The 27,970-nt window shown below is 42.2% G+C and overlaps 1 protein-coding gene across 5 annotated transcripts in view; it reads left to right on the top strand.

Annotated features, from left to right (window-relative positions):
* AMBRA1 (autophagy and beclin 1 regulator 1) overlaps positions 1–27,970 on the top strand; it is a 180,793-nt gene that overhangs the window by 58,252 nt on the left and 94,571 nt on the right. For 3 of the 5 annotated variants that reach the window (XM_044259183.1, XM_044259187.1, XM_044259184.1), the window contains 2 exons: positions 12,174–12,260; positions 16,480–16,659. In XM_044259183.1, coding sequence (XP_044115118.1) covers positions 12,174–12,260; positions 16,480–16,659 — 267 coding nt within the window. The remainder of the gene's footprint in view (positions 1–12,173; positions 12,261–16,479; positions 16,660–27,970) is intronic. The other 2 variants (XM_044259188.1, XM_044259186.1) reach the window with 1 other exon arrangement.

Here is a 27,970-nt window from a genome sequence, read left to right as displayed (position 1 = left end):
TGCTCTTGTCCCATGTGATGCAATGTTGCTTTAACTCTCACAGTCTCCTTCTCTCTTGTAACGTGCACTAACAGAAACATATGGAGTTGAGCAACACTGGATTCAATTTCTGGCTCTGTTGTGTGACCCTGGATAGTTAAGTAGCCTTTTTGAAGGTCCATTTTCTCAATTGGAAAATTATGTGAGGGTTAAATGAATTAAGCACCAGTTGCTTTTGCAAGTTTAGATGCTTAAGAAATGCCTGCTCTTGGGGCGCCTGGGTGGCTCAGTGGGTAAAGCCGCTGCCTTCGGCTCAGGTCATGATCTCAGGGTCCTGGGATCGAGTCCCGCATCGGGCTCTCTGCTCAGCAGGGAGCCTGCTTCCCTCTCTCTCTCTCTCTCTCTCTCTCTCTCTGTCTGCCTCTCGGTCTACTTGTGATTTCTCTCTGTCAAAAAATAAAAAAAAAAAAAAAAGAAATGCCTGCTCTTTTTTTCCCTTTGTCCTATTATTCTCTCAAAATACAAAACAAAACAAAAACCTTTGCCGTGGCATATTGCCTGCAGATTTTAAAATTTTTATTTATTTGTTTTGGTCTGTTGGTATTATTTTGGGGGTTCAGGCGTTATGGGGTATCTGAAATCTCATATAAAATTGGAATAAACCAAGTTCATAAAAAAGTGAGGTGCCTATAGTATACTTACTGCCAAAGTGAGCACGTGAGGTGCCTATAAAGGGTGACTAAGGAATGGTTATTAAGTTAGAGCTGGTGCTAGTTACTTCTATTAGCCACTTGCAGTGGATATAGTGAAGTTTTATATTAGAAAGTTCAGTAATACCAAAAGTAATTTGGACCATAGCAAGAGAATAGGATATTATCTTCATCTCTCTCTCTCTCTCTCTTTTTTTTTTTAGAGTAGACTCTACGCCTAGCATTAAGCCCATCACAGGGCTTAAACTCAGTCCTTGAGATTAAGACCTGAGTTGAGGGGCGCCTGGGTGGCTCAGTGGGTTAAAGCCTCTGCCTTCGGCTCGGGTTATGGTCCCAGGGTCCTGGGATCAAGCCCCACATCAGGCTCTCTGCTCGGCGGGGAGCCTGCTTCCCTCCCTCTCTGCCTGCTTGTGGTGTCTGTCTGTCAGATAAATAAGATAAAATCTTAAAAAAGAAAACAACAAAAAAACAAAACCTGAGTTGAGATCGAGTCAGACTGCTTTACTGACTGAGCCATCCAGGTGTCCCTTTCTTTCACTCTTTTATAGTAATTTGTGTAGAAGAAACTGGTCTTGCCTCATGTAAAGGGGGGGGAGCATAAATTGCCTTAATTTCTCAAATTCTAGGGCCACCTTCTACATTAAGGGGGAGCTATCCAGGGCAGAAGTGAGTTTCAGAAAGATAGACTCTGACTGGGATAGGGAGGAGAGTAGTACATCTTTCTAAATTGACATTGACAATACCAGAACTTTGTGCTTTGGACCCTGTGAGCAAGTTTGCACTGAGTTTTATTGTTTAGTATCTGTTTCCAGATGTCTTGTTTGGTGGTTTGTTTTGGAGCCAAGGTTCCTTTGAGTACAGATGTGAGTACTTCAGGCTTATAGTTAACTTCACAGACTAAGTTCTAATGCCACAGTTGGGATTGGCTTGAAAGTTCTACAAGATCAGGGCCCCTGGGTGGCTTAGTGGTTAAGCATCTGCCTTTGGCTCTGGTCATGATTCCAGGGTCCTGGGATCAAGTCTCACGTTGGGCTTCCTTCTCCACAGGAGGCCTGCTTCTCCCTCTCCCACTCCCCCTGTTTGTGTTCTCTCTCTCACTGTGTCTCTCCCTGTCAAATAAATAAATAAATAAATCTTTAAAAAAAAAAAAAAAGTTCTACAAGATCAGAAACTATTTCATTCAATTGTTGATGTATAATAAACCACACAGCAAAACTTAGTGACTTAAAGTAACAATTTTGTTACCTTCCATTGTTCTTTGGGTAGACTGGGCTCAGATGGGAAGTTCTGTTGGTCTTGCCTGGGGTCTGTCTAGAGTCACCTGGAGGCTCAGGTGGAACAGCTAGTCCTCTCCCTCTTCCTATAGTCCCAGGGACTCCTCTCTCCATGTGCCCTTTCCAGCCAACTAGCCAGACTTTTTACTTAGCAGCTTAAGGCTTCCCAAAGCGACAGTTCCAAGAAGGAGGAATGGAAGCTGTCAGTTCTCTTAAAGGCTAGGGCCAGAACTGGCACAGCTTGCCACATTCTCTTGGTTAAAGCAAGAACAGACTGGTCTAGATTCAGTGTGGGAGGAGACCATACAAGGACAAGAATGCTAAGAAGTATGGTTCTTTGGGGTCCATTTTTGGAGACTACTACAGGAACCATATCTATTTTATGCATGAATATATAGTGACAATAAGTACTTGGGATTTGAATCAGTGTTTGGATGGACTGACAGATTGATGGATAAATGACTGCTCTTACCAATTTGAATGAGGTTCATGTGATTCTTAGGTTTCAGGTAGCCACCCATGTTTATGCCTCTACAGTATTCGTCCTTCTCGACACGTTTTCTTTCTGGGAAGCCACCTTTTTAGGCATAGTGATGTGGGTGACCTGAGTGCATTATATTCCCTGCAGACACTTTGGGAGTTGTAATACCAGGGAGAAAAGAATAATTGGTATTCACTGAACTGTGTGGTGGCTACTGTACTTTACATATGTTCCTATTTATAGCAACCTTGTGGAATAGGGATTTCCCTTTAAATTTGGACATTGAAGATAATGGACTTGCCCAAGGTCACATCGTGAGTAAGTGACGTGAGATGATGAATTTAGGATGTATTCTCGGGTTTCCTGACTGGCTTATTTAAAAGAGTGTGCGACTCCTGATCTCATGGTTGTGGGTTTGAGCCCCACGTTGGGTGTAGAGATTATTTAAATAAATAAACATAAATAAAAAAATAAAAATAAACTTCATTCTCATTCTGAAGCTAAAGCACTGACTTGTGTCCTTTATTAATTATTCAGTTTCCCTTGATTAGTCTCAGACCATTAAGATATATCAGAGGGGTTTTCAACAGCAGCTAATAGCATTAACATTTGGGACTGTGTAATTCTTTATTGTGGGAGTCTGTGCTGTGCTATTGCAGGATGTTGAGCACTGTCCCTGACCTTTATGCACTGGATGCCAGTGCACTCTCCCCACCCATTTGCAACAACTGTGTCTCTAGACATTGCCGTATGACCCCTGGGGGGATTCCCTCCCATTGAAAAGTTATTTCATGATTTGCTGTTGCTGTCCTTCAGTTTTTCCTGTTTTTTTTTTTTTTTTTTTTTTTTTTTAAATGATTTCTCACAAGGAACTGGCAGTGTCTTCAAACCACCTCATTCTTGTAATAGTATTGTCTGGTTCTCCACCCGTTCCCCCCTCCCCGCCCCCCACCCAGGTAGGCTCTGTGCTGGGCTTGGAGCCTAAGACAGGGCTTGAACTCGCCGCAGGGCTTGGAGAATTCAAAACACTGAGATCAAGAGTTGGATGCTTAGCCGGAGCCACCCAGGCACTTTTGCCTGCTTCTGATGGTCTTGAGTCCTGCCTTTCTTTCATTGCCTCTCTCTTTTGCCTTGTCTTTTTGCTTTTGTTTGTGATTTCCCTATATCAAATGCAGCTGGACAGAAGTGGTGTTTGTAAAGACTTTTTTTTACACAGGTATCAATTTAGCAGGCATTCAGATCTCTGAGATTATACGCATTCGTGTAGTGGAAAAAGGCAGTTTACATTTTCTAATTATGGTAGGGGGGAAAGGCATAATATTTAGTAAGCTGAGAATTAAATGGCTTCCAGGCTCCACAGAGTTAATCTTCAGGGTAGTGTTTGATTGACATGCTAGAGGATGGTAATGTGCAGTTCTTTTGGGGAACGGGGGAGGAGAGTGGAAATTGCAGTTTCTCTACTAATTGTACCTTAGGTGTCATTTATGACAATTTCATGTTGTCTAGACAGAGGGAAATGGTAGAGAAATTATTCTAGTGGAGTCAAATGCGGGGTCCAAAAAGAATCAAGAAGGTTGTGAAAGTCAGGATCAGAGTGGAAGGACGCCAGAGGCAAATCAGTGAAAATCAGATGTCACTAAGAGAAGGGGCCCAGGATGAACCCAGAGTGTAAGAAAGTGATTGTACTCTGAGCTTTGTATTTGCTCAAGGGCTAACAGTGGATTGTTTGGGGGCCCAGCTGGAGTCTCTGCCCCTTGTCTATTTCTGTAGACTCCAGGAACCTCATTACTTGCACAGACATGAGCCAAGAAGGCTTCCTCTTTGCCTCTGATTAGTAAATGCTCCAGTCTGCCGTGTATTCCTTTTTCCTCATTCTCTTGGAAGGCTTCATTTACTAACTCTCTTTGCCCTACTGATGTTGGCCCTAAGGTTTTGCTTCATATTATAATATATAGTGTTTACAATATATCAGGGTCAGTGCCCTGTCATTTAAGAACAGTTGGCCTTGGTCAAGGGTTTTTTAAATTTCAGGTTAGGAATAGAAATGTGAAAAATCATCTAGGAGGAAGTGTATGGGTTAGCTGTTATTGAAACAGTAACTGATTTCTACCCAATATATTCTTTCTAGAATTAGTTGGTATAGAGATCCTTTTTTTGGAATTATCTTTTATTCTGAATAAAAGTAGTGGAAAAATTAGGATTATTGGATTTTTTAAAATCTCTTCTTGATTTTGGAGGAAACCAGTCAATTAGGATGTACTGCCTCTTAATTAAAATCTAAACCTGTATATCACAGCTGTTGCTTGTCTGGGTATGTGTGAGTATCAGAACTAACCATGGAACTTGGCATTGATATGCTCTTACTCATCCTTTGGTGAAAAGTCCCTGATCTAAATTTCTAATTTAAAAAAGTCTTTTAGAGAAAATGAATTTGGAGACAGAGTAAACAGGGCCATGTAGATCACCTTGGGCCTTTGTTCAGATGCTGACGAAAGTGAGTTTTTATTATTAAATTGAAATTTTATAATTAGAGTGTAATATGTTGAGGATATACAAAAGCTAAGCATAGGGCCAACCAGTCATTTTATAATTGTATCAAAAATAACCACCTAGGGTACCTCTGTGGCTCATTTGGTTAAACATCCAACTCTTGATCTCAGCTGAGGTCTTGATCTCAGGGTAGTTAAGTTCAAGCCCTGTGTTGGGCTCCACACTGGTCGTGAAGCCTGATTAAAACAAACAAACAAAACACCTACCAGACAGTTAGCAGAGGGTCGGATATTCCCAGAGGGGTCTGGCTGACTTCTCAGGTAAGACTTTTGTATAACTGGATACACAGTTGTGTACCGAATGTTTCTAGCTTCTTTCTTTTGGTATCTGTGATTATGTTGAGCTTTGATGTTTTACCATCTGTCTGTCGCTGTACAGAGGCATTGAGGAATACGTTAATGTTTTATAAAGACATTCTGGTGAAACTCATTGTTTTGAGCCCCATGAATTGTTTATGATTGATGATGGTAAGATAAGGTCCATCCATTGGACAGGCACGGTGAGCTCTTGGTATGTCTATTTTTTTCCTGATGTCAGCCTTTTCGCCGTGCCACCTTGCCTTGTTCTACTCCACAGCAGGGGCAGGAATTGCCTGCCAGGCTCCACTGGCAACAGCATCGTGCTATAAGTGGACCCCTAGAACTAGGGGGCCCTGCAGTGATCAGATGAGTGCCTATCGTTGGATAACTTAAACGATAATTGCCAGTGTGTGAAATAGGGAGGCTCGGATGCCTCCGCTTTAAAGCAGAGATGTCAATTTGGAAATCATAATAGAGGTGTCATTTCAGAACACACAATTATTTTTTTTACAAAGAATAAGGGCTTGTCATCTCCCAGCCCAGGCATGCGCCAAGGCAGAGATTGGAGGCTTACAGAGCAAGATTCAAAAATGAAGAAGGCAATAGTGCATCCAGGTTCTTTTGGCCCCATGCTGCTCTATCCCCCTGAAAACATTGCCCTCTTTCCCCTGTGAGGTCTCTTTTAGCCATATACCATCCTGGAGCTTCTGTGGTAGTTTCCCAGGCAAGTAGCCAGCCTCTGACTTTATGATTTAATAAGCCTTCCAGGGACCAGGCTGCCTTGCATTTATCGTCCTGATAAAACTATGTCAGCACTTTAACCTGAGCAGCTTAAGTGACCAGAGGGATAAAGGGTGATGTAAGCAGTTTCTGAAGACCTTGTTCCTTCAGGAATTTCAGTGTGGGTTTTTGGATATCTAGCAACCTTGTCTGAATGTCATGGGGTCAGTGGGGGCAATCAGATGTGTCTTCTTGCTTGTTCTTCCAAATCTACTTAGGACTGCTCATTTATTTGTAGGCTTTTATTGGTCTCTTATTACATGTTAATTAGGAGTTTTAATGGGGACAGAAAGATGACTTGGACGCGGTACATGCTTTCATGTGGCTTATAGTCCAGTAGCAGAGACAAAACATAGGTAATGATAGTACATGGTGACTTGGCAGAGGCCTTTTTTTTTTTTTTTTAAGATTTTATTTATTTATTTGACAGAGACAGCGAGAGAGGGAATGTAAGCAGGGGGAGTGGGAAAGGGAGAAGCAGGCTTCCCAAAGAGCAGGGAGCCCAATGCAGGCCTCTATCCCAGGACTCTGGCTTCATGATCTGAACTGAAGGTAGACGCTCAACAACTGAGCCACCCAGGTGCCTCTGGCAGAGGCCTTTTAAGAGAGGTTTCAAAACCAGTGGGGTCTTTGGGAAGAGAGTGTGAAGTTTTGGATGGAGGAGTCAGATGTTTGAGTTTTGAAGGATTTTTTTTTTTTTTAAGATTTCATTCATTTATTTGACAGAGATCACAAGTAGGCAGAGAGGCAGGCAGAGAGAAAGAAGGAGAAGCAGGCTCCCCGCTGAGCAGAGAGCACGATGCAGGTCTCTATCCCAGAACCCTGAGATCATGACCTGATCCGAAGGCAGAGGCTTAACCCACTGAGCCACCCAGGTGCCCTGAGTTTTGAAGGATTTTTAAAGGCAGAAACGGGAAAAGGAACTTTCCAGAAAGAAGTAATGGCCAACCTAAATACCTAGATGAGATGAGGGTGTGTTTAGTTTCAGCTAGAGCAGTGCTTCTCAAAGTGCCTGTGGCGTTTTCCCTGTGACATGTAACGAGGTTATCACTCTGGTTGTTAATGGAATGTGTGCTTGTGTTAAGAATGTCTCAATTTTAATTTCAAATGTAAATATTAATAGATAAAACCCATATAAACAAAAGCTCGTTGGGGTCCTCACTAATTTTTAAGAGTGTTAAGGGAGTTCTGAGACCAAAAAGGTTGAAATCCACCAGGCTAGAGTATATTATATATCCATAAGAAATGAGAAATTCTGCTGCAGAGCTTTGGAACGAAGCTGAGGAATTTAGATCTAGGCAGAAGGGAGCTAGCTACTGGTTTTGGGTTTGGCTCCCCTGAACTGAAATAGCAGATATCACCCAGACATCAGAGTCAGGCTGGGAAATTACCCTTTAGGCATGGGGCATCAGTGGCATCTTGAGGTCTTGGAGCAGGCTTTACATGTCATATAGATCACAGAGTCCCAGCAATTGATTTTCCCCAGTAATTAGAGGAGGTTTAAACATATTTATTTGCTTTAGGATATTGATTTTTGTCTGTGATCTAACAACTAGTTAAAAGAATATTTTCAGGATATAATTGTTGAGTAAGAAAAAGTTGCCACCGGCTTATTCATTCTGTCTAGACATGTATAAAGGTACCATACTTTCTGTTTCTCAACTCCGATATCCGCTGGATTTGAAATGAAAGTTCTTTTCGTTCAGATGACCCATCTCATCTGCCCTGATAGCTTTGTTCTTTTCCAGAGCTTTCTTCCACTATTTTTTTTTTATTGTTTTCCTATTCATCAAAGGATATAGTAGAACTAGGGAACCCACTTGTGCATAATCAGAGTATTAATCAGGAAAGGAAGAAATAGCTGTAGTCATTTAAAATGTTAGGAATTTTACAGCTTGAAGTGTGTCTCTGTTGAGTAAAGATTTTATCAGGGTTTAATATTAATTTTTGATGACTTTAGTGTATAATACTTTGATTTCATGTTTTTCTGTTCCATTTCTTAGTGACTTCACTTTATCTTTCAAGGGATTTTATGTAAGCAAATATTTTAAGAGCAGGGGGTGGGCAGATTTTTTTCTGTAAAGGAGCAGGTAGTGAGTATTTTAAGCATGTTCCTGTCAGGATTAACTCTGCCTTGCCAGCTCCAAAACAGCCACAGATAATATATAAAGGAGTGGATTGTGGCCATGTTTTAATAAAACTTTATTTATAAAAACAGGCAGCTAGCTTGGGGCCTCTAGTTTACCAAACCTGCCATAGGGCATTAGGGCAACTTACTATTTTAAGAAATCCTTTTTAAGAAGTGAGTAATTCTTTTGAAAATGAAGAGTTTTCCTTTTAGTTTTCAGTGGTTTGCTTTTCAGTTTTATATATTGAATGTTTTTCAATTTTTGAATGTTTCTAATTTTGAAATAATTTCAGACTGGCAGAAAAGTTGCAAAAATAGTGCAAAGAATTCCCTTATACTCTTCACTCACATTCCCTAAATATTAGCATTTTACCACATTTGTGTTATTGTTCTCTCTCTTTTGCTCTATGTATGAGTATGGTTATACTTTTACATATTTATGGTTTTTATATTTATATACTTGTACTTATTCTTTTAAATGTTTGGTTTTTATATTTATATATTTGTGTTTATTATATTCTTTCAGATGTTGGATTTTCTTAAAAGTAGAATATATTTTGACAGAGCAGTGGTCTTCAGACTTTAAAAAAATACTTCTAGTAGTAGAAGGCTTTTGAGCAATTTGTGTGTGTGTGTGTGTTACAGATTATGGTTTATACATAAATAAAAAGTTCTGATATTTTCTTTCTGTTCTCCAGTGGGTCAAAATAGCACCAATACCTGTGTATCTCAGTTGGACACCACTAGTACAGAGAATGAACCAGGCAAACTTGCAAAGAAAGAGGGTTTTTGTGTGTGTGTGTTTTTCCTGTCAGGGGCTTCAGTGAGTCTTCAAAATTGTGATTACAGGCAGAATGAAATGGTAGCTTCAAGCCTGAACAAGCTTGTCTGCGTCCCCCTCCTAAGCCCTACCTGATTTCGCATTATTGGGTTGCATGATAGATGGTTAAGTCAAGTCACATTTGTGGTGGCCAGAGAAGAAGGCACACAGCTGGCCTCTCATCCCATTTTCTTATGTCATTTCGCCAGTGATGGCTGTTTGCAGGAAGCTAACTGTAGGAGAAAAAGATCTTTGTTTGAAGTTCCTAGGAGTGGTGGTGACATTTACTCATCTGGTAGCTCTAGTTCTTTTGGTGTTCAACACCAATTGGAGAAGTCTTTTTTAGTCCTTCAGGGCGTACTTGTGTCCTAACTGAAGAGAACTCTGTGTTTAATCAGTGGTAAGTGTGTGAGGGTGCTATTCATAGTAATTGGCTCTCCTGATTTTGTGTATTAGCAGTTAAAATGCCATATATATATGGCTTGCCAGTCCACTGTATTGCCTGGGGAGCCTAAATGGTGCCAGCAGATTTTGTAGTAAGTAGGCACAAGGGATGCATGTTCCAAAAGAACCTCATCAGGGACTCCCCAGAGACAAAGCTTAACATTTTGGCTTTACCCTAATTTAAAGAAGTCTTTCTAATTAAGATAGGAAGTTAGGGTGGGAAGTAGACTTTGCAGGAGTATAAAACGGAATCATTTAAATTGAGATTATCCAATCCAGACTATTCTAGTTCAAGAATCTCCTTTACAGGTTCCTTAAAAAGTCATCTCATCTCTCTGAATACGGACACTGCCTTAGCATAGTAGTAGGGGGTAATACTGGCTTTGGCTTCCTAACTTGGCAGCATCATTCTCCAGACGGAAGTACTTAAGAAAGATACATGTTTGTTACTCTGCAGGATGCTCCTTGCCAAAGGGCTTCTGCTTACTAAGCAGCCATTTGGAAGAGAACCTGATGGGGCTCAGCTATACTCAGGACTAAAAACTCCATGAGCCCTTTGGGATGGACGGACTTCTGGGTGTTCAGGGAAGTCAGTTGCTCCCAGATCTTGCTTCCATTCAACTCCTTCCCAGTTCCTATAGAACTAATTAATTAGTAGTGGACAAGTATTTATCTAAGATGCATAAATGTCCTGAATATATACTCTTCTCAAAATTTCACTTTTCTTCTTTTTCTAGTCTAGGTACCTCTCACTACCCCTTCCTCTCACAAACATTTTGTAGTTCAAGACTCAAAGACATGCCATTATTTTATGTGCCCCTAATGAAAGAAAAAAAAAAAAATCCTGCCAGTTTAACTGTGTCAGGGATGCCTGGTTGGCTCAGTCGGTTAAGCATGTGCCTTGGGCTCAGGTCATGATCTCAGGGTCCTGGAATTCAGCCCTGTGTCGGGCTCCCCGCTCAGTGACGAGTCTGCTTCTCCCTCTCCCACTGCCCTCCACCCCACTCCTGCTTTCTCTCTCTCTCAAATAAAATCTTTAAAAAAAAAAAAACAAAACTTTTCATACAATTATTAGATGCATCCCAGTGTCAGACATGCTAAAATGGGAGGGTATCTCTTAGAATTGATGAAGCAGCATTTCTGCTGCTGTCAACAGTGGTATCATTGAAGATCCCAGACCAGAGAGATGTATTTTATTGCTTTCTTCTCTTCCTCTTGGTTACATTGGAATATTCTCTTCCTTCAGTGGTAGGACTGCTTAAAGTGAATTGTGTGGGGAGGTATTAGGCCTTGTTTAGATAGAAAGCATCATTTAACAGTTTGTTGTCCTGGGCAGGAAAGGTAGCTAGCAAGCCAGCTTGACAGGACCTCTGCTGTATCTCTTCCCCAGGCTGTTGGGGTAAATGCTTTGGTGAGCTAGTTGCTGGGATAAAGTGACGGCACATGACTATACCTAAAGCCAGCTGGTTTTAATAACAGTGAATTGAATTAACTCAATTGGAAAAGATTGGTAGCTGCTGTCCTTATCCTGCAGATCTGCTTTAAAGAAGAGTCTGGCAGGGAGCCGGAGACCTGTTCCCGGGAGAGCTAGGCAAGATGCTGCTGGAAAGGAACAATATGCATTTCTTTTTGAGACCATTTCCTTTGAAACGTGTTCTGTGGCAGGATTTTGATTGGCTGCCAAGGCACATTTGAGTTGGGAAGCAGTGTGGCAGACATGGCAAACTTGGGGGTCCCTGGGCCACATTTATCAGATGTGTTTTAATTGGCCCTGTACAAAGAGGGGAAAAAACATTTTAGCTAAAATTTATCAGTCAGGAGATTTCATGGAAAAGTCCAGATTTCTGGCTTCCCTTAAACACAGGGAGAGCCAGGAATACGGAGCATCATAGGTTGGTCTCACAGTGGAAACCTGCACTTTTTACCTACATGCATTGTGGTTTGAAGCATTTCGGAGGTGACCTTCTCTGGAGTCCTGGTGCTGTCACTTAATAGCCCTGTGCACAGTGCCATATACTTAACTTTTAGGCCCAGTGTTCTCATGTTTGTATAATAATGCCTACCTTGCAGTGATAGGTGAGTTTTAAGTAAGAAAATATATATGACGTGCTTAGTATTTGCCTGGCACCAAGAAAGTGCTCAATAAAATGTGGGTGTATCAACATGTGATCAGTTGAATTTATGATTGGGCTAGATTATGTAATTAAAGATTTTTGTCAGGTAAGCGAGCCTGAGGAGTACTTCTTGTCACAGAAAGGGTGTGGGCAGAGCAGAATGAGTAGAATATAAGGGGATGTGGATTAGGATAACGTGGAGAAACTGAACACCAAGATAAATGTTGGCACTACATGAATATCTCTGGGTATGCCTAATTTTCCCCTCCTGTTTTGATCCCAACCTCCTTTTTGTCCTATTTCTTGGAGATACTGCAAATAGGAATAAGATCATGTCTCTGAAGCAGTTGTTCATTTCTCACAGAAGAGCAGTATTCAGCATAATACAGTGGCCATGTCCGGTGTGGGAGAGCTGTAGCTCATTTATTTGTGTCTCTAAGTACTTAGTTTGTAGGAAGGGTATGATCCCAGATAGCAGGTATTAGCTAGCTCCAAAGGGGGATATTATTTATTTCTCCCCCTATTTTTCCCGTATGAATGACCTCTGAGTTGGTAATTGACAGGGATTATTGCCATTTTTTTAATCTCTGCTAGGAGGCTGCTGGAGTCTTCCCTCATTTCATTATCCCGTTATGATGGAGCAGGATCCAGAGAGCACCCAATTTACCCAGACCCAGCGAGGTAAGGCCAAAGTGAGAAATGGCACTAAGTGGGAGGGAGGGGCTGCCCTTGGGGTTGCCAAGCTGTTGGAAGCCCCATTCTGTGCCTCTCTGGTCCTGGTGCTCTTTTACTCTTCAGTTACAGTTTTGAGACAGGTGGTTCAGGTGATGGGGAAGTGTTGCAGGTAAGTGAACAGAACCTCTGGTGGCAGAGGGTTGTGACTGAGCTCTTGTCCTTTGGGGCTCATTTCTGTAAGTGGGGCACTTAGAGGAGGGACCTGAGGAGGCCACTGGCAGAGTCACAGGATATGCCATTTTTGCTGACCAGGGAGGCTGTTGCCATTCAGATGGACAGTCAAAAGGGAAACAAGTAGTTATTAATAGGGAAATTACTTACAAATTAAAACTAACCGGCTAACAAATAATTCTCATTGCTCTCATTTGAGAGAAAATTTAGACTATTGAAAGGTAGAAGTCAGGCTCATTCAGATGTTCAGTTTTTGGATGTGACCTAAAGGAAGAGATGACTGACAAAAGGGTAACTAAATAAAATAAGTTGGCATTTTAATAAAGTGGTTTACCTTACACCAATCAGAAGATATTTGAAGAGTTCTCAAAGAGGTTAAAAAAGCACTTAGACAAATTCAGGGCCCACCCTTACCTGATACTGGTGACTGAGGACCCAAGATGAGGTGTTGAGTTGATGTGTAACATGTATTTATAGTGAGCAGCCCTTTGGTGTTGTCACAGCCAGACTTACTGATTTTGTTAATGACCTAAGTAGGGGATAACCTTCACATTATTTAAGTAATACCGGAGCAAATGGTGAGACTTTGCCAAAAGAAAGAATAATTTTAATTGTGGGGTTGGCAAGTTAACAAGTATATGTTAGATAAAGCTAAATGAGCTTTGCTTTAGATTAAGAATTTCAAGTCTGGAAAGACCCGTAGACCAGTCTAGTTGATGCTAGGGATATTGAGTGATTTTGTTGTTGCCACAGTTATGTCATGATACTGAGCATTCTTTCTGAGAGACTAATGAAAGGATTCCCCCATCACTTCCTTACTTCTTTTTCCATAACCCCAAAATGGCAAATCCAGGATCAAGGAGAATACGGGGAGGCAGCTGAGATGGTGATGACCGAACCAAGGAAGTTTATGTTAGTTTCTGATCACACTTGAAAGCAGTAAGCCGAGAATAAGAGAGGGAGATTTTATGCATCAATCTGATTACTCTGAAACACTGAGAAGAGAATTTCTTGCTATAAGAGTTTTTTAGGACAGCAATAGGAATCGCATCCCCAGAATTTTTTTTTTTTTTTAAAGATTTTATTTATTTATTTGACAGACAGAGATCACCAGTAGGCAGAGAGGCAGGCAGAGGGTGAGGAGGAGCAGGCTCCCCGCCAAGCAGCGAGTCCAACTCGGGGCTCAATTCCAGGACCCTAGGATCATGACCGGAGCCAAAGACAGAGGCTTTAACCCACTGAGCCACCCAGGTGCCCCTCATCCCCAGAATTTTTAACCTGACACCGTTTAACAGTGATCCTTAAAGACCATTATTTGTCCTCCTTTCATGTAACAAATCTTTTTTACTCCCACTCAGATCTCTTTATTACAGAAAGTGTCATACTTTGTGGTGTTGCTATTTTTACATTTTCCCCTCTGAACACACAGTTAAGTTTTCTTTGGAGGAGAGGGTATTCTTCCTTGAAGAAAACTTGTGGATATATTTAAACATTTAAAATTTTTACTTGGGACACCAGAATTTGGTGATTATCCAGCTCTCCAGTAGGAGGATGATTGCTAACTCATTACTGGTTGTTTAATTTCTTTTTCCTCTTAGACGTCACCATACATAATACATATAGGTCAAAGCCTTTATGGGACATTTCAGCATTCAGATCTTTAGTTTCCCTCTGGATCCCTAAAAAGATGAGGCTAGGGTGTACTTGTGTTTGATAATTGTACCAGGAATCCTTTTTTCTTTACCATTGATGCATAGTTTTGTAGCTTAGGGAATTCCTATCCTATGGTGAAATTAAAGAGTTGGGGTTACTTAGTGCTGAAATTATGCCCTTACATAAAAGGGCAGTCTTTATTATTGTCTGCATCAACATTCTTTCTACTTCTGTCACCAATAATATAATTTTCCCATTAGTTAGGGTGGGCTATCGACTGAGGAATGAATGTACATATAGTCACTTTTCGGCATCAGTTCCAAAAAACCAATCTTCATTCTGCTCTTGAAACGTTTTTTACATTCTTTTCTAGTCTGATTGACTTGAGAATTTAACCATCAATGGTTGACTTCTGGAAGATTTCTGTATATTTAGTAGATACAGGAATAACTCAAGAGTGCTGACTTTTGTCTCTTGAAAATTTTAGGATTCTTGATTCATCCTTGCAAAATGTATGTCAACAGGGGCCAGTGGATAATGAAAGATCCACATGTTGAGACTTTTAAGAAATGATTCTTGTACTCTGATGATCTTGGCCAAGGCATCTGTGCATCCCCTGCCCACCTGCTGTATAATTTGGATTCAGGGATGCCAAATGCAGTATATTCTATAACAAGGACTTTCTGAGTTCCAAAGATTGTCCTTTGGCCTGTTTGGGAATTCCATTTGGCAATTAGCCAGAAGGATACCACCTCTGATGACTGGCATTTCAGAGATAGTCTCAGCTCCCCTACAGCAAATGACCACAGAAGCTCTTTGGTCTGAGTCAGTAGATTTACTGAGATTTTCCCAGAAACTTTGTCCAGGGGTAATGAAAAGTCAGGCAGCAGGATTTTGTAAATACTATTCCCATCATTGAATGTAACTGTTACTATTTCCATTCTCAATCAGTTTTTCCAGATTTCCATTAAAAAAAAAATAGATATTTTTTCCTTTCTATTCAGATATTATAGAGGTTAAGATTCCCAGGAATCCTCACTAGCATTGCTGTGTTTCTTTTAATTTTTTTGTTCTAATTGAAAATTTTTATATACGTATTAGTATATGCATACTATTCTTTCAGTTTTTCTCCCACTAAAATTTTTGTGTTAGAGGGTTTTTCTTGTGTGTATATAGGGATGACTTACTCTTTTTAATAGCTACCTTGTGTTTCTTTGTACAGATACGGTTTATTTAATCTGTTGGTGGGCATTTGGGATGTTTCCCAGTTTTTCCACTAATTCCATATGATAAAATTCCTAGTGGGATTGTTGAGTTAAAAGTGTGTGCCTCAGGCAAGTTTTAAGCCTGGAAATTTCTTAGTAATCCACTTAATATTATATATATAAAATGTTTTTCTATTATTGTTCTGCTCTCACTTAGTATGTAGCAATGTTCTGAAAGATGGAGGAAAAACTTGAGAAAGAAGGGAATGTGGTGTATTGTATGGGACACTAGACGTCTTCATGGAATATGAAGACACTAAGCCACATTTGGAAGGATAGAGGTCTAGACTAATTATCCACTGAGAATAGCCATGGTTAGGGAGAAGAAAAAGGAGTAAACTGCCATCTGCATTGCTAAATGCCCCTATAGCTTCTGATGCTCTGTTGTTAGAAATAGAAAAATCTTTTTTTTCCCTGTTAGGTTTTGTTTTCCTGAGTGTATTTTACTCTCTTTTTTGATCCTGACTATTTTCTCTGTGTTACAAATATCTGTGAATAATCCATAGATCTGAGAGGTTCAGAGAGCTCCTTTTAGGGAGCTAGGACAAATTTGGAGCTGTGTGGATTTGTTGGAGAAGGACGTCCTGGTGAAGATGGTGCCTTCTTTGGTCATGCCCGGTGTGCCATCTCCTGGCCTCTTTTCTCCTGTATAAAAGGAAAGAAGAGCTGGCCTGTAGACGATTGCTGTGTTCTCTTTTCGTTTCTTATATTTTGAGTATGGATGATTGAAGATGGCCGTGAATCTCTGTGAAGGGAACCCTGAGAAAGCTACAAGGGGTCCCTTAAGAAACTGAAGAGGAAGGTCCAGTGTTATCTCCTGAGGAGGGGGCAGCTGTTGAGCAGGTGATGACTGATTCAACAGCCTCTTTGCCTTCTCTCCGAACAGAAACACTGGTGGTAGTCTGATAAGCATATTGTGCAGTACAGACCTCCTGGTGAGTTAAATGCCCTTTATTTTTCATGTCTCCGGAGTTCGCCTCAGCAGGGAGATACCATGGGAGAGCTGGATTTACTGTCTTTCACAGTATTCCCCGCATTAGTGCTAGTTTGTGTTTGTCCATCTCTGTCTCTCTCAGATTATCTCCTGCTGCCTACTACGCCCAGAGGATGATCCAGTATCTCTCACGGAGAGACAGTATTCGCCAGCGCTCCATGCGCTATCAGCAGAACCGTCTCCGTTCTTCCACCTCCTCCTCTTCCTCAGACAACCAGGGCCCATCAGTAGAGGGAACCGACTTGGAGTTTGAGGACTTTGAGTAAGTACCCCCTCAGCTTGCTTTCTTCCCTGTCCTCCCAAGCTGTGTGTGCTTCCAAGTTGACCACTGTCCAAGCAGCAGTGGTTGACATTTTTGCTTCAACCCCTAAGTTATTTATGAGTAATAGGATGGGGTGAGGGAAAGGGGGTTAAAAGGCTCAGGGGCCCCCCACCTCTGGCAGTTGTGCTGCTGACTCAGAGCCTGTGGTGAGAGACAGACCGTTGGCCCCAGCCCATGCTGGAGAAGATGGCTGCCACTCTGTACGAAAGCAACGCTTTCCTATCCCTTTTGCATGAACGGTGGCTGTGGAAGTGCTTCTTATAGCCTGTCTTCACAGCATCAGGGAGACAGGATGGTTAGTATTTTTTCTCTTCAGCAGAGTAGGTATAGAGGTTAGAAATAATGAGAATACCCAGATTTCCCCAAGGACAGTTCCTTTTAGTATCCTTGAATCACGCGTGGGTTCTTAGAGATCCTGCTCCGTTGCCTAAACTTGCTCCCTCCCCATCTCGCCTATAAGGATCCTTTGAAAGTTGCCTGTCAGATTAATGTGGTGGCTTGAGAGGTGATTCCTTGCTCTTCTGGGGCTTTTGAGTGGTTGATTGGAGGGCGGGGGTGAGCTAAAGGAGCAGGGTTAGCCCCGCTCACAGGATTAAACACCTCCGTCTCACTGCTGTGTTTGAATTCTCTGACCTGCTGCTCCTGACCTTTCTAGCCATTCATTGTATTTCTTTCTATGCTGAAAGCTTTCCTGGCTTATATCATTTGGCTCTTGTTTGGATTCCTATATTTGATATTCTCAAACATGCAAAATGAGTGAGAGAGAGAGGTGGTTAAGACTTATTTTTTTCTCCTTTTGTATTGGAATACGACAGCTTGTCAATCATTTTCCTTTTTTCCCCTCTCCATCTTGACATAGTCTGGGTCAGGTCTGGGATGTTAAGGGTTCTTGCCTCCCTCTCGACCTTCTGTTGCCGTGAGCTGAATGGATAGTTCCCCAAGAGCCACCTTGCAATAGAGCTTTAAGATGCGTTGGAGAACTCTCTCTGCCAAAGACGACTAAGAAGGTGGAAACAACCTTTATACAATTTGCCTTCCTGATATGATTCTTAAACACATTAGCGATTGTGTACTTGGAAGCAGAAGGCAGACTGAATGGGCGGTTCATTTGTCTGGGGAAGATGTAAACGTGAAAGAAATGCAGGGATGCCCTGAAGCAGCTGGAGTGGAATGCGGAGCAGGGGTGCTGGTTCTCTCTCACTGGCTGCCCCCTGGCTCCCCGCCAGTGTCATTGACCCTCCAGTCTACTCTAGGGTAAGGTGGGTGCATATACTGGTGGTGAGGGGAAAGGGAGTCTGCACTCCCTTAGCCAGGCACCCACCAGGAGTGAAATGTGTTCCCCAGCAGGTTATGATGATTTTCCCAGCCCTGGGATCTGTTCAGGGAAGCAGTTTCAAGTACATTCCAAGGCTGCTGGGACTTAGTACCGCTGAAAAGCCTCAGTAATCCCGGGGAGCTCTGGGCATCCGTGCAGATCGCATAGCCTCCCTCCATGCACATTTGGAAGGCTGTGTTATCTCTTTGCACTGGTGAAACGTGGTACTGATGCCTTTGAGCTGTATCTTGCCTCGTGACTTGTCCTTCACAATGGAGTTCTGGGTTAGTTTAAAATGTTCTGTTCTCATCTTACCTTCTCTTTCTTCTGCTACCACCTCCTCCCTCTCCCCTTCCTTCCCCCTTGATTTTCCTGTGTCAGACTGCCTCCTCCTTGTGCTCCCCACAGCCCACCTGTGCTCTCACCTCCCCCCTGGCTTCAGCATGACCTGAATTTACATTGCCTTCTTCACCTTTTCTGCACTGACTTAACCATTGTTTCTTCCTAAGGGTCTTCCGTGGCTCCCTGGTTCGTAACAATGGGCTGATTTCTCTCATGTCCCTCCGAAAGTCCCTCACAGGGTGTTTGCCTTTCTTTTGGGGCTGATGCAGACCGCAGTCTTGTTTTTAGTAGCACCTATGGATTAGTCACTTCAATATTAGTAAGTAGTCCAAGCTCCTAGTAAAGGAAGTTGCTAGCTGGTTGATGCTGAGTTACTGTCTGTTCGTTCTTTCTCTGTCTCTTTCCCTGCCCTCCTCCTTCCTGTTGTAAACTGAGTGCTGCTTGTGGTTGCTCCTCTTCTCTTAATGTCTAGGTGCTTTGAGGCACAAATGAGTGAAAGATGAGGGAATGTACTAGCCCATTTTAATTTCTCTGCCCCAATCCTTTTCCTTAGCTTTGATAACCAGAAGGAAAATCAGAAGCTTGTACAGTCATAATTCATAGTTCTTTCAGGTACAGAGAGGCAGGTAAGTTAGATAGGGCCTGGAATCTTCCTGACACTTAGGGTGCCATTAAGAGAGACTGGTCTACTGGTTTCCTTGCCTTCTAATGCACCACGCTCCTGCCTTTGCAGTCCCACTTCGACATCTTCAGCTTTCTTCCCATTTTCTAAGCCAGGTATCATTTTGCCATTCTCTGCCTTGTCCCATCCTGGTGTATAGTGTCGCCAGATTCCATCTTTTTTTGGTCCTTTTCCATCATCTGTTGAATGAAATATATCAGCTCACGTGTAAACTAATTTATAACATACAAAACATTTGTAGTATATATAAAGACATTAATATATTTTATATATATATATTTATATATTTAAAATCTTGTTTAATCCTTATAATATCCTAATGAGATACTTACTTCACTATAGTATATTTTTAAATGAGGCTACAGAGACAAAATCATACATGTCTGAGATTCAAGAACAGGACCAAACATATTTAGTGTCTGGCATTTATTTATTTGTTTGTTCATTTTTTTAAAAGATTTTATTTATTTATTTGATAGAGAGCACAAGTAGGCAGAGCAGCAGGCAGAGGGAGAGGGAGAAGCAGGCTCTCTGCTGAGCAGGGAGCCTGATGTGGGACTCCATCCCAGGACCCTGGGATCATGACCTGAGCTGAAGGCTGCTGCTTAACTGACTGAGCCACCCAGGCGCCCAGTGTCTGGCTTTTATTATCCTACAGATCTATCTATTTATTTATTTATTTATTTAAGGATTTTGCTCATTTATTTGACAGAGTGAGAGAGTAGAAGGGGGAGCAATAGAGAGAGAAGCAGGCTTCCGTCTGAGCAGGGATCCCAGTGTGGAGCTCGATCCTAGGACCCAAGCCAAGGGCAGATGCTTAACTAACTGAGTCACCCAGGCACCCCATCCTGCAGATTTAAAAACCTTTAAAAATGGAGTGCCTGGGTGGCTCAGTTGGCTAAGCATCTGCTCTTGATTTCGCCTCAGGTTATAATCTCAGGGTTGTAAGCTCAAGCCCTGTGTCAGGCTCTGCACTTAGCGGGGAGTCTGCTTGATTCTCTCTCTCTGCCCCCCACCACCACATGCACTCTTTCTCCCTCTCAAATAAATAAATAGATCTTTAAAAATGAATAAATAAAACAAAAACCTTATAAATGTTGTAGAACCACATTTGAGCTCTTGCTCCCTGAATTTGCTGTGGAATAAGACTATCTAGATTTCTCTTTAGGGAGGTTAGCTTTGAAGTTTGGTCACCGTTAGGTTAAATTTTTATTCTTTTGTGGTCTGGATTAATGACCCATCTACTCAGGCAGGCATCTTCTCCTGCCATTCATCTCTCTCTATAGCCAGGATTGAGACTGCAGGGTCCCTGTGTTTATCAGAATGCACAAACAGGACGTCCAGAAACCCGCTGTCAGAAGGTCTATCCTGAAGCCTTCAGCATCTGTCTTTGCATAAAGATGTTCACAAGGTAAAGGTGTGGCTGCCCCTGACACTGCTGTCTGCCTGCTTTTGAGCCTAGACCACCTGCTAGAATGTAGAAAGCAAATAACCGTAAGGCAAAATGCCATTTTAATTTTCACCATCCCTTTGGAAACAGAGGGAGGCTTTTATGAAGCACTGTGGTTAAGTGCCATGTAGTTGCTGGGGCCTGCACAAAAGGTGGCATGTGTCTTTTGTTTCTATTATCCTTACCCCCTTCCTCCTGATATCTCTTCTTCTAAATGTAATTATAATCCCAGAATCATTCCCGCCCTTCTTGTGTCTTTTTGTAACTGCTTTGCCTTTCAAGGCAAGGAATCCCTTGAGCCACCCAGGCACCCCTTTAATGCAGATTTAAGAAGCTTTAAAAATGGAGTCCCTGGGTGGCTCAGTTGGTTAAGCATCTGACTCTTGATTTTGGCTCAGGTCATGATCTCAGGGTCATGAGATCAAGCCCTGTGTCAGGCTCTGCACTCAGCGGGAACTGAAGAAGCTTCAGATCGGATCAGTCACAAATATGTCCACCAACATACCAGCCAGAGGGGAATTATATTCATTTCTTAAAATTGTTGCTAGCACAGAGGAGAGCAAGTACTTCATTTACCATTGTGACACTGGGCTTACTTTGGAAAAACATCTCAGTGAGAATTCTGGTCTTTCAGCCTTAAGATGAAGTCACTTTAGGTCTATTACATTTGTTTTCTTTGCTCTTCTAATTTATCTGATTGTATTTGAATTTTTACCCAGAAATGCATACTGTGACCAAACAGGCAAAAATTTTCACTGTATGACAGTCATTTATAGGTGCCACAAGTAGGTTCTGGTTCCTTCATTTGGCATGAAGTATTGTGACAGGACCACATAAACATGTACAGCCTCATGCACGAAGAGCTTGCCCTTTTATGGTCTCTGTGCTAGACACCTTCTGGCAAGGAAGTTGTTAAAAGATCTTTTTGGTATGTGATGTAGCTGAGGGTTCTGAAGGCTGTCACTCAGCTCTACCATCTGATTGGGCCGGCATAAGACGCTGTCTTGTGTTCAGTATTTAATATTCTTTACCTGCCCTTTTGCTGTAACTGAAATTTAGTTGAGCCATGGCAAAGAATATATGTTAAAACCAAATAATACTACAGTTATCATCTGTGTATAGGTGAAATCCTGGCAGCAGCTTTATGAGACTGTTATATTTGCTCCAAGTTCTCATGGCCAGGAGTTCTGGTGGAGTGAAGCTACGTGTCCTTGGTAGTACTTTCTCCTCTCTCTTCTGTGCCCAGAATTTCCAGGACTCCTGTGGGAGTTAGTGACTACTAATAAGAGATACATAACAGTAGCTAAGAAAGGGAGGGGTAGGTCTATAGAGTGTTCTTGTCTACTTCATTTTGAAGAGGAGTTGCCTTTGTTCCTTCCTTTGACTTACAAACCACAGGCTCTTTGATATTAGGAATACAAGAGAATTCTAAGGAAACACACTTTAAAGTTATTCTCTTTATAGACTGAAACCTGCTAGAACAGTCAGGAATCAGGCATAAAAGAATAGAAGGAGTTCCTAAAGTGGAATGAGATAAGAAGCAGTTCTCTTCCTTCTTATCAGAGTTTTAAATAATTTCACTTACTTGATTTTTGTAGTGGTTGATTTTTTTTTTTTAATAAGGTGGGTTTATAAGAGAAAGTTATAGGTCTTAAAATAGGACTGTCACTTGTAAATATACTTGGGAGAGAGACAAATAAATGCATAGTCACAGAAACATGAAATAGCATGGAATATTTCAGAAACTCCCTTGTTGATAAGTTTGGCTAGACTGTAAAGTCCAAGCTCTGTGGCAGGAGATGAGCCTCAAGTTAGGATGGCACCAGATCTTTGGCGAATCTTGTGTACCTTGCAAAGGAGGTGAACTTTATCTTGTAGTGAAGGGAGTCATTGAAGTATGAGCAGATTTTTATATAATAACTTACAAGAGAGACTGTGATAAGGTAGCACAAAATACAGAAAAGCATTCTCTGAAGGGAAGAGAGTATTTGGGGAGATGTGAGGAGGCTCCCTGGGTTTCAGCTGGGTGGACAGACTGCATAGGACTTTGATGAATTGATGTGGAGAATGAGGGCAGGGAGGGAGATTCTAGGAGATTGAAAGGGAATAGCTTGAGCAAAAGCCTGGAGACAGAAGATTTACAGGGTTTGTTTGGGGTACCCTGAATCAGTCTATGACTAGAGCTACAGAGCGTTTGTAATGTGAGAGAGAAGATCCAAAAGGCCTGAACTGAGGGCCTGGAATGCCTGGCTGAGACGTTTGGACTTTATCCTTATCTGGGAGCGGCCATTATGAGGCAGCTCCCTCTGACAGCATTTGTTTGGGTGACCTAAAGTGGCAAGTATATGGAGGAATGCAGGAAAACCAGTTACGAAGCAGTGGGCGAAATACAGGAGAGGACATTCGAGGACTGGACCTTATGTGTTGAGTGTAAGAGGCCTGGTGTCTTCTAAGAGTGGGGCTGGTTGGTGAACCTTCCTGGGAAATGAGCTTCAAGAGCTCGACTCTCTCACTTCCTGCTTCTTCAAATGAATTGTTGCCCGGTCCTTTTCAACTCCTACTTGAGCCAGTTTTGAACTAAGTTGGTAAAACAGCAAGTGACTCCGAGAGTAGCTGTGGTGGGAACTGGGATCACTTGTCAGTGCCCGCTGCCCCCATCGCCTGACAACTCTTGTCCAGAGAATTGCCCTGGGTTCTGGTGTTGGCTGAGCCAAATTTGTCATTTGATTTTGGGCAAGTCCCTTTCCCACCCTAGGCCTCAGTGTCTGATCTATAAATCAGAGGGGATAATCTCTGAAGTTTAACCCTGAAGTGCTCAGATCTTTGTGGGAGCTGACTACCTTAGATGAACTTCCCTTGGGTTCAGCAGAGGCAGAATGATGAAAAGTCTCCGAGAAGTGAGGAGACTTCCTGAGGATTAGGAACAGGATTTCTGGCACCTGGAGAGTCCCAACATATTTCTCAAATATATGCCTACCTGAATTCTTGCTCTTTTCCTGAGGATTTTGAGCCTGTTGCTTAGAAATATAGACTATTGCTTGGCAACTTCAGAATTAGCATTCTTTCTGGGCAAGTAAAATACATATGAATATTTATTATGAGGAATGTTAGAAGAGAAAGAAAAGGGAATATGTATGGATTGTACTTGGGTATAGCATGGGAAAACACAGAAGGAAAGAATTAAACAGCCAGGCCGGCGGGGTGGGGGGAGTAGGACATAACCACTTAGAGATACAGTTTTGTATTTTTTTTTTTAACATAAAATGTACCATAGGAATATGGAATGTATGCATTAAAATGCATGAAATTAAAGGTAGGATAAGGGAGGAAAGGAATTTGTAAACGGTAATTATCTTTTTCTTTAGGGAAGAGTTAAACCTCTGAAGTTCCAAGAGATATGTACTCTTAGGTATGCCCTGTGTATGACACCCGTGGGCCCTGTGCCTTCCTCCCAGAAATCTAAGCCCTTACATGTGTGCACAGTCCTTGGCAATAAAGACAGGCCCTCGGTTTCTTACTAAGAGCACCCGGGGAATGAAAGGACTTGTGCCATCCGGGGACAGGAATACCAGCTAGGCCTTCTGTTGTCTGGAGATTGAGTAAAAACAGAAAAGCATAGGAAAACACTCATTTTTTAAATGGTCTAATTTTCAGCAGAGTCAGCTGTGTATTGTCAGGACAATGACCTTTTGAGCTTTTTGCTGCAATAGCTTCGTTTATAAAGGCCCGAGTCAGAGCCGTTTGTCATAAGGAGTAATGACACCTGACTGTCTGGTCAGGACTCAGACAGCAGTCTGTAGGTGTGTTTTTCATTCCTTTAAATTATAGCCTCTCTCTGAGGCAATGAATCCCAGGCATTTAGCAAGAGTTGCTGCTGTGTGTCTCTCCCTTGTTCCAAAGATGCATTTTCTTGTATTTGGCATTTGTTTTGGATGCCTTATTGTTTGAAGGGTGTTTTTTTTTTTTTTTTTCCTTTTAAAATCTTGTGTAAGAAAATCTTACTTTCTTACCCCTCTGAGGGTTAATCAGAGATGCACAGAGTTCGGCAACTGGGAAAGCCATTAGTAACTCTGCCAGCTTCTGTCCTGCTGACTTAAAGGCAGCTTCTGGCTGATGAAATTGATGAGGATTTCTCTGGTGTTTCCCTGAAAAGCATTCTGGTGACAAAGAGTCCTCCTGTGAGGGAGGAGCAGTACCAGCATATTTGCATATTCTGCTCCTTACTGGCTTGGTTTGTTTGCTTTTTTTCTCCAAGTCTGCTTGGGAGAGGGCATGCAAAGGGCTGTGTCCCCTTAGGCCCCCGTAAGTAGCACCTTCCATCATTCCTAAGGTGAACCGTCTGTCTGGGTCTGCCTCTACCCACCCCCCCCCACCCCCCGTTCATCTGGCAGACAGCCTCTGGTCCACTCACATTCAACTCACTTGGCCTCCTCCCTGTGAAGCCTTGCCTCACGTTGCTCTTATAGTCAGCACTGAAGTGAGTGGCAGAGTCTGTGTGGCTTTGTAAATGCAACATTATGTTAAGTATTTTTAAGTCTTCAGTCTTTTCTTGGAACTCTTAGCACTCTCCCTCTCCCGTTCTTCATATCCCATCCCTGCTGCAGATAATGCTGTGAACTGGAATTGGTTTCCTCGCCCAAACTCCTTACTTTTGAATCCTCCCTTCTTTCAAGACTACAGAGTCTAGGGTCATAAGTTGTTCTTTTCACCTGTAGTTTACTGGAGCCTTGCCTTTAGTCAGGGGTTTTTGTGGTCAGTACTAATGCCTAGAACCTTTATCCCTCTCCTTGCCTCACTTGTCCTGTGGTCGAACATTCTGGCCGTTGACACCTTTCCCATTCCTGTTTTCAGGGTTTTTCTGGAATGGTGTTTGAGCTGTTTACTCCTGGATGTTTTTTGTTGTTCTCTCCTCTTACTGTGTGTTTACTGCTTTCCATAGTTTTCTAGTCGTTCTGAGACCCGTGCTCTCACTCTTCTTCTATACTCGAATTCTCAATGCTTTTAATTTGAAGTCTTCTCTGTATTTAATTGAGCTGCTGTTTAGCTCCTACTTCTGTATCATCTGTCAAGATGTTAAGCTGAGGATCAGCAGATACATCTCCACTCACTTAGCATATGACGTCTTTCATGTTGTTGAATGTGACCATCAGTCGGAGACTTTGTGTCTGAGCCAGCTGATCTCATTTGTATTTTCCCATATATACCCCAGTAATCTCTGAATCCTATGTAAAGCCATTATTTGTGGCCATGTTTTGTGTCTCACCCCCGTTTTTTTAATGGAAGGAAAAACTGAATCAGAAAGGAGTTGATTGGGGGTGCTTGGATATCTCAGGCGGTTAAGTGTATGACTCTTTTTTAAAAAATTAATTTATTATTTTTTTATTTTTAAAGATTTTATTTATTTATTTGACAGACAGAGATCACAAGTAGGCAGAGAGGCAGGCAGAGAGAGAGAGGAGGAAGCAGGCTCCCAGTTGAGCAGAGAGCCCAATGCGGGGCTCGATCCCAGGACCCCGGGATCATGACCTGAGCCGAGGGTAGAGGCTTAACCCACTGAGCCACCCAGGTGCCCCAAGTGTATGACTCTTGATTTATGCTCAGGGCATGATCTCAGGGTCATGAGATCAAGCCTCGAGTTGGGCTCTGTGCTGAGCGTAGAGCCTGCTTAAGATTTCTCTCTCCTCCCCCTCCCCACCATGCTTGTCGGAGTTGATTGTCGGTTTTAATAACAATGAAAAGAGGCTTGTGAATTATTTTGAAGAAGCCCAGATTTCCCCCCAGCCCTGACGTATTTTGTTTGTCCATTTTCCTAAATTGTCTCCCCTTGTCCTTTCACCAAGCCCTGTGCCGTCTTTGAGCACTGGCAACTGCTAGTCAGTGTGATCTAGTGCACTGGCTTCTCCTTCCCTGCTCATTAGCCCTGCTGACACCAGATAGAATGCTGTTTGTTGTGTTGGGGGAGGGATCTTTGGACTTTGCAGAAGCCAGTTGTCAGCTCCACAGTGTGATTGATTCTGGGAAGGCAGCTCTCTCTCAGAGCTATGGAGGAAGCACTTGCATTTATCCCGTGGTACTCCTTTCCCTGGCTTAGTTTCTTTCTTTCCTTTTTTTGTCTTATTAACATATAATATTTGTTTCAGGGGTACAGGTCTTGATTCATCAGTCTTACACAATTCGCAGCACTCTCCATAGCACATACCCTCCTCAGTGTCCATCACCCAGCCACCCCATCCCCTCTCCACTCCAGCAACCCTCGGTTTGTTTCTTTGAGATTAAGAGTCTCTTATGCTTTGTCTCCCTCTCTGGTTTCATCTTGTTTCATTTTTCCTCCCTTCCCCCTATGATCCTCTGTCTTGTTTCTCAAATTCCTCATATCAGTGAGATCATATGATAATTGTCTTTCTCTGCTTGACTTATTTCACTTAGCATAATAGCCTCTAATTCCATCCATGTCATTGGAAATGGCAAGATTTCAGGTTTTTTGATAGCTGCATAATATTCCTGTGTGTGTGTGTGTGTGTGTGTGTACACACAAAGACGGCATAGAGAGAGAGTGCACATCTTTTTTATCCATTCCTCTGTTGATGGACATCTAGGCTCTTTTCATAGTTTGGGTATTGTGGACATTGCTGCTATAAACATTGGGGTGCACGTGCCCCTTCAGATCACTACATTTGTACCTTTGGGATAAATACCCAGTAGTGCAGTTGCTGGGTCGTAGGGTAGCTCTGCTTTCAACTTTTTTTTTTTTTAAAGATTTTATTTATTTATTTGACAGAGAGAGATCACAAGTAGACAGAGAGGCAGGCAGAGAGAGAGAGAGAGGAGGAAGCAGGCTCCCTGCTGAGCAGAGAGCCCGATGCGGGACTCGATCCCAGGACCCTGAGATCATGACCTGAGCCGAAGGCAGCGGCTTAACCCACTGAGCCACCCAGGCGCCCCTGCTTTCAACTTTTTGAGGAACCTCCATACTGTTTTCCAGAGTGGCTGCACCAGCTTGCATTCCCACCAACAATTTAGGAAGGTTCCCCTTTCTCCGCATCCTTGCCAACACCTGTCGTTTCCTGACTTGTTAATTTTAGCCATTCTGACTGGTGTTAGGTGGTATCTCATGGTGGTTTTGATTTGTATTGCCCTGATGTCCAGTGATGTTGAACACTTTTTCATGTGTCTGTTGGCCATTTGGATGCCTTCTTTGCGGAAATGTCTCCTTGGCTTAGTTTCTAACCTTTTTGAGGCTTAGGACCCTTTTTAACTTCAGAATGTTTTCTGACTTTTCTCATGGTAATTAACTATACTTTTAGTGCCTGTTGATAAGTAGAATATGCTATTATGAAAAGCTGTCCTAAATTCATTTGTACTTTTAAAGATTTTTTTTTAAGATTTTATTCATTTATTTGACAGACAGATCACAAGTAGGCAGAGAGACAGGCAGAGACAGAGAGAGGGGAAGCAGGCTCCC

Source organism: Neovison vison, chromosome 7, assembly GCF_020171115.1.
Source record: "Neovison vison isolate M4711 chromosome 7, ASM_NN_V1, whole genome shotgun sequence".
Lineage (NCBI taxonomy): Eukaryota > Metazoa > Chordata > Mammalia > Carnivora > Mustelidae > Neogale > Neogale vison.
Note: the sequence above shows the minus strand (reverse complement) of the source record. Positions and strands in the feature narration are given on the sequence as shown.